This window comes from Nyctibius grandis, chromosome 3 (genome assembly GCF_013368605.1).
Source record: "Nyctibius grandis isolate bNycGra1 chromosome 3, bNycGra1.pri, whole genome shotgun sequence".
In the NCBI taxonomy this organism is placed as follows: Eukaryota; Metazoa; Chordata; class Aves; order Nyctibiiformes; family Nyctibiidae; genus Nyctibius; species Nyctibius grandis.
Window position 1 is genome coordinate 44,273,736 of NC_090660.1, and position 7,041 is coordinate 44,280,776.

Below are 7,041 nucleotides of genomic sequence, written 5' to 3' on the forward strand. Positions count from 1 at the left end.
GACTATTATAGACTGTTTCTTGAAAAAAAAATGAGGCTTATCTGAAAATGCTGGCTTGAGCACATGTTTCTCCTAACAATATTTCAGCCAAATTTGATAGAAGGGCAAAGGGTCCCAGAGATATCAAGTTTCTACAAGATCTATGAAAATAAATTATGTCTGCCAAGAATGCTAGTTGGAAAACAAACTCGACAACTATTACCATGCCAAAAGCCACACAGTACAGACAGGAGGCCAGCAAAGACCAGATGAGACAACAGTAACGTATACTTTGACCTTAGAAGAACCTTTTTTTGGCCAAACATTTCTTCTTTAAATCCTGTAGCATTAAAAAAAAACAAATCACATGAATGGCTTCATTTCATCCATGCAGTTGCACGTTGGATTGCCTGCATTAGTGTGGGATTTCACCCTGCAGATCCTGAGCTAACTTCTCGTTTTGGCCAATCTTGCTTACATAACCGCAGTGCTACCACTTGAGAATTTGGCCCTGCATTTTGGTTAGGATTTACTGTAGTCCTGCATGCTACAATAGGTGAGAGATTATCCTGTCATCCTGTGTTGTGTTTTGGTTCTTTTTTTAGCTCTCAGCAGCACATATGTGGGAAATATTTTTTCACGCAGAAGACACTAGCATCCAACAAAGGCTATTAAAGCCTTCCCTGTGCTGTCACAGTTTTGTGGTTAGACTTTGGACAGGTTCTTTGTTCTGCCCTTTCCACTAGGCTGCAAGTTTTTTGATATGCCTTTGGGCAATGAAAACACATCGTGTGTGGTTTTTTCCCATAGGCATGCAGAGTTTGCATTTAGAGATGCTGCCAGGCACTTGCAGTGCCCTGCCTTAGTGTGCAGGAACAGGAATAGGAACTGGTCAGGTTAATCAAGGCTGACAAAAGCCACACCTAAAGAAATAACTGTATTTAGCAATCAGAATCATAGAATGGTTTGGATTGGAAAGGGACCTTAAAGATCATCTAGTTCCAACCCCACTGCCATGGGCAGGGACACCTTTCCACTAGACCAGGTTGCGCAAAGTCCCATCCAACCTGGCCTTGAAAGCTGCCAGGGAGGGGGCATCCACAGCTTCTCTGGGCAGCTTGGTCCAGTGTCTCACCACCCTCACAGGAAAGAATTTCTTCCTTATGTCTAAATAATCAGGATCAACTCAGGGTTTAAATTTCTGAATTAGTCTAGAGGAGGATGCAAGATGATCCTGGGTCTCTTGGGGTAGTAAAATATAGGCGAAGTCTGCTTTGGATGGCTTTGAGGCTGGCTGATATTTTGACCTTTAAACGTTGTTTGAATGACTAGGTGCTGCATTCCTGGCCATACTATGTTGAACACATAATTTAGATAGACAATACATTGTGCAAGGCAAGGATGAAGTGCAAGAGTAGCTGAAGGCGGCTCGTCATCTTTGGACATAAAAAGCAAAGACAAAACCCTTATGGCTGTTCTGGGTGAGCTCCCGAAGATTAACTTCAGCCCCTTCCAGTTATAACTATCCAGGTGGCTTGGGGGCAAGGGGATTATAACAAGGCTAATGCCTGTCTTGCCTGATCAAATTTACACTTCAAAGATTTTTACATGTGGTCTCTTACTTACAGTTAGGTGACGGCAACTGACTTTTATCTGAAAGTCTTCTGTCTAACTGTAGTATAATTTAAACGAATTAAATACCTTTCAGTGAAGGAGCCCTGCAAGTATATTGGTAACGTGCATTTCCATCTGTATCTGCCCAGACATCCTTGGTTTTATGGAAACTTTCAGTAATCCAAATCCAAATTTTATAGCCGTTCATCTATAAAACCCTTCTTGTCTAATTATTACAAGAATATACATAGGCCTTCATTAAAAGTATAGCAAAGAGCAAGCAAAGAAAACCCTAATTGATCTCAATACAGAAAGAAAGATGTACAGCAATATAAGAGAGAAAGGCAGGGGCTGTAGATCCTGTTCCAATAAAATTACTTCTTCAGTGCCAAAAGAAACTGTCCTTTTCATTGAGTTTTCGCCTCAGTATAAAAACTTTGAGAAAACGGATGGAAAGGTGTCCATAATGTAGAAGAAAGAGGTTTATGACTGAGCAGAAGAGAGCACAGGCAGCTCACAGCAGCCATGCAGCAGCAGGTTGGAAGCTGCAGGCTCGAATGGTTAGAGAGGTGTCGTAGGAGTAGTAATGGCAGCAAATGGATAATGCCAGCAGTTCGCAAACCTGTGCTGGTGTGTGGCTGAATTATCCTCGATTCTGCCTCATATCCCCCATACAAACCAAACCACAGAAGCCCCTCCAGCTGATGGAGAAATTATATAAACTTTAGTGTCATAAATCCCCGTGTTTCACTGAAGCCTTATGGATATGTAACACACACCTGGAAATCAAAGGCATTTTCTTAGAAATGGAATGGAATAGGACTGTTTCAGTTAGAAGGGACCTACAATGATCATCTAGTCTAACTGCCTGAGCACTTCAGGGCTGACCAAAAGTTAAAGCATGTTATTAAGGGCACTATCCAAGTCGCCCATTGCTGGAGGGAGAGACAAAGAGCAGCCCCCAATCCCAATCTGGGATTGGGTCGGTTTATTGTAGCTCTACCTTTGTTGCAAAGTTTTCCCTCCCCCCTCAAAATTCTTGATGGTTCAATAGAAGATGATGAATTAGCCTCCCTTGCTGGATCGCATTTCAAGTTTCCTTCCTTGCTCAGAGCTGTCAGGAAGAGCTGTGCCTCTCAGCTTCCCGCCGGGCTCCCTTTTGCATTGTTTTCCCAGCTGCTCCCATCCCCTGGCATTTAGTGTCAGCTGGGGATGCTGCAGAGTAGCTGGGGAGAAAAACAGAGCTGAAGGACTACAGTGGTCATTAAGAAAAATAACAGCTTAGAGAGTGCAGGCTGAAAAAATATAATTATGAAGCCGTTTGCTATTCAAGCAGAGACAACTTCCAGTGCTGATAACATTATTTATCACTTGTGTAGCACTTCAGACACAGTCACTAATTAATCCTTGTGACACATCTGGAAGTTATGCCAGTGTATTACTGTCTCCCCCCTTTTACTGTGCAAGGAAACAGAGACATTAAGAGCCCAGAGAAGAAGTAAATGAGCACTAAAGCAGAGAGATGCTCAGTCCCAGCTCACTGCTTGTATCAGAGGACACTTTCTTTCTGTAGGATGGTGAAAACCAGTGCAAAGGGGATCCTTTACCCCTCCCACTATAACTGCAAGTCCGTACAACAGAAATCATGTGAAAAAGAGAAAAATGGCTCAATGTTGTTAGATAAACTCATTGTACAAAGGTAGTAAAGACCTTTGTTTAACCCAGCACTACAGGCGATCCCCGTGCCGAGGGGAGCGAGGCAGGCGACTGCTCTCAGTCTTGCAGGACAAAGCTCCCCTTGGGTTTGCTGCCACCAAGGCAGACTGCTCTGCCTGCTACCTGCTAGACAGAAGACCGCTTTGTTCCGTGAGAACCTAAACCGGGCTGCTGGCAAAGGGGAACAAGGCAACACGTCATCTTGTCACTCAGGGTAATACCGCTTGAGGTGAAATACTGCCAAAAATAGGTAAGAAAACCAGGGGAGAAAACCAGAAACACTTGAGAACCTGCTTGAGCAGCCCAGCAGTTAGTAAGCACTGTCTGCCAGAGTTAGCTTATTTCTTCCATTTAATAGGGAGAGGGGGAGTTGGCTCTTTCTTCATTCAATTTGTGTTAAGCTTTTTCTTTTAATGGCAAAACCGAGGCAGCGGAAGCAAAGGAGATGCAAGCTAGATGAGGGTGCTGGTTTAAGATGGACTCATCTGAGCAGTGACTTTTGGCAGTCAGTGAAACTGTTCTTGATTTCTCGAAGCAGAATAGTTCCTTGCTAGAACACCCTCACTTTGCCTGTTCTGGGTGCTGATACCTGACACAGTATAACAGAGTTCACATCGATATCAGCAAGACCACAAAAGCCGCTGACCCACACCGGGTTTGCAACCCAGCTGGTGGGATGCTGTCTCCAAAATCTCATGTGAGGAATGTGCAAGGGCAGCTACAGGCTAGAGTGGGGCTGGAAGTTTGCTCTTGACCCCTCATCGTTAGGAAGCTGCCTGCAGTGTGAGATCCCTGGTTAAACCTGGGTTTTATCACCAGCTCCAGTTCACTCTAGAGAGCCCCACTTGGAGGCCCCTCATTTCAGTGACCCGCTGCAGCGTTGAGCTCTGCGGTCTCATTTTAAGCCTCTCCTTCAACATCTCGCGTTTGCTGTCACTGGGTTCGTTTGAGCCTGCTTTGCGCTGGTGTTTCAATACCCCAAGACTAGCAGCTCCCAATTTCTTCTTTTGCTCCTGGGTAAACAACCACGAGCTTTTCAATTTTTCTCTTCAAATCAGTTTTTCTGTGTCCTTAATGATTCTTAGCGCTTATTGTTGAATCTTTTTTGATTCGCTTTGAAGTCTTTTTGTGTGCCTATCTGTTCACCTAACCATCCATGCTCTAGAAAGACCTTGCTGCAGAAACTGCCGATATTTCAATCCAAATTTACTTGCAAATTAAACAAAATCATGCTTGAAAAATTATTCACAGCTTGTATTTTTTTATTGTAGCCCCCAAAATCCAAGAATCCTAATTGGCTTGTAAGTACAATTCTTATTTTACACTTGATACTCATGAATTTATGCCTTTTATCAGCTACCTTTTCCCTTTCCGTTAATTATTTTTTGCTTAAAGGAACTGTTTCATCTGTGGTTTTTGGCACACTCTCTCCTTCCATTTGGAAGATGCTTACTCCTTTTCTCTTCCTAGTTGGACATGCGCTGTGTGGCGAAAATATTAAGCCCGTTATCAGAATATATTCTTTGCATACTTCTGAGCAGCTGACCTGAGTGGCAGGATTTCTCCTTCACTGATGGTGACAGTCAAAGGCAACGTATGCCCTGGAGCTAAGGAAACCAGCTCCTGTAAATTGTCGTGCAACTTCTAGTAGAACTGAGATGCAGAGAGTGAGAGAGTGGAAATGCTGCCAAAAATAGGAAAGGAAATCAGGGGAGAAACCCAGAAACACTTGAGAGCCAGGTCTTGACCTTACAAGCAACAGAAATGACTCCTGTTTGGCTTCTAGCCATTTTCGGCAATACAGATGTATGTCTTCTTCCTAAGCACCATTTAAAATTAATGACAGTATATTTGTTAAAAATGGACCTTGGAGAGAAACCAATCATATTAACAAAACTAATCAGCACTAGCTTCAATAAATCATCACTGTTGTCCTCCGCCTCTCCCTGCTAGACCTGCGTGCCGGTGCTTTTTCGTTTGTTTCTATTCAACAGCAGTAAATGACTTTCTCTCCATGCTTCCAACCAGCCCCTTCAGCTGGTGCCAATAGAGGTCTCACTGTGACAGCAGCTGTTGGACTGAAAACAACCCATCAAACTTCTCAGGTGATTGAGTTTGTTGTCACACCTGCTTAAATGCCACCTTGTTGCCAGGAGAAAAGCTCTTTACCTCAGGGATCGCTAAGGAAGCTAGTGATCAGAGAACAACCAATATAAATTATCTCTCAACCTTTTTGCTTGGACTTGGTGCACAACTAACGCGACGCCGCACTTACTTCTGGTCCCAGTTTCTCCAGGAGATGATGAAAAAAATTGTCAAGCTCCTTCCCTTCTATGTAACCGTTGTCTAAATAAAAGTCAAATATATTAATGGTCAGGTGGCACTGCCTGAGCTCTGGGAACCATGTCGTGGGCTGTGTGTGGGGACTCCAAGGCTGCATTGCAGGGGTCTCAGCTCGGGGCCCTGCCTGCCCACTTGGGGGTTTCCTATTCAGTTTGATCAGCTCACGTCTATGTGGCTGCTGGGCACAGCGTTGCGGAGCTCCCTTAGGAGTTTTTCCTTACAGAAAACTTTTCAGGAATAAAACCCACAAACAGGGACCACAAGAGGGAACAGCAGAAGGAATGGGGAGATGATGACGAAAAGGCAAAAACTTTGGAGTGAAAAGGGGAGTTTTCAGACCTGACATTGGGGTGTGACAAGGAGGAAGAGGGGGGCTCTGAAACACCCGCAGGACCCTGTGGGGATGAAGCTTGGATGCCCTGGCAGGCACCCACTCGTGCAGGCACCCATCCATGCACCCGTCCACAAGTGCAGCAGCCCAGGCACCCCCCACTGCACCCCCCTGCGTGCGCACCCAGATGGGCACTCACCCAAGCGGTCACCCTCCCCCTCACATAGCACCCACCCGCGTAGGCAAACCCCGCATGGCACCCACCCACCCAGACGGGCACCCATCCACCCCACCACCCTCGCACACAGCACCCACTCGCGTGGGCAGCCTCTAAGCGGCACCCCCCTCTCCCAAGGCGGGCACCCACCCACCCAGCAGACACCCACGCGTGTCCCCCCGCCCCGCCGGCCCCACTTGCCGTCGGCGTCGAAGCGCCGCCAGGCGCCGAGGAAGGCGGCGGCGTCCAGGCTCCCCGCGGCGCCGCTCTCCATGGTGCTGCCGGCGGCGCCCGCCCCGCGCAGCCCCCGCGCAGCCCCGCGCAAGCTCTGCCCGCGGCCCGCCGGCGGCCCCGGCTTTGAGGGCGGCGGCCCCGCCTCGGGGGCGGCCCCGCGGGGGGCGCGGGGAGGGGGGGACAGGCCCTCCCCACTCGTGCGGCACGGCCCCGCCGGGCGCGTCCCTCGACCCCGCGGCCGCAGCTCCGCCCGCCCCGGATCCCAGCCGGTGCCTCGGGCGGCCGCGGAGCAAGGCCTGTGTCCCAGTCAGGGTGTGCTTGGGCAGGGTTTTGGCCGGAGGGGTCTCAGGCTTCCCAGGTGGGCTGGAGAATCATAGAATCATTTAGGTTGGAAAAGACCTTTAAGATCATCGAGTCCAACCGTTAACCTGGCACTCCCCAGTCCACCACTAAACCGTGTCCCTAAGCACCACAGCTACATGTCTTTTAAATACCTCCAGGGATGGTGACTCCAGAAACACCTGAGCCCGCAGCCACCTCTTCGAAAGAGCCGTGTGCACCTTGCAGCCAACCTGCAAAGTTTCAAAACTCCCCGAACAAAGGCAGA

At 47.7% G+C, this 7,041-nt stretch overlaps 1 protein-coding gene across 1 annotated transcript in view; it reads right to left on the minus strand.

The window, feature by feature from the left end:
* The window catches only part of SCGN (secretagogin, EF-hand calcium binding protein), a 30,193-nt gene extending 23,719 nt beyond the window's left edge, over positions 1-6,474 (minus strand). The window contains exons 1-2 of the mRNA XM_068397010.1: positions 6,402-6,474; positions 5,585-5,655 (exon numbers count right to left, since the gene is read on the minus strand). Of these exons, the coding sequence (XP_068253111.1) occupies positions 5,585-5,655; positions 6,402-6,474 (144 nt within the window). The remainder of the gene's footprint in view (positions 1-5,584; positions 5,656-6,401) is intronic.
* Between the last annotated feature and the right edge of the window lie 567 nt (positions 6,475-7,041).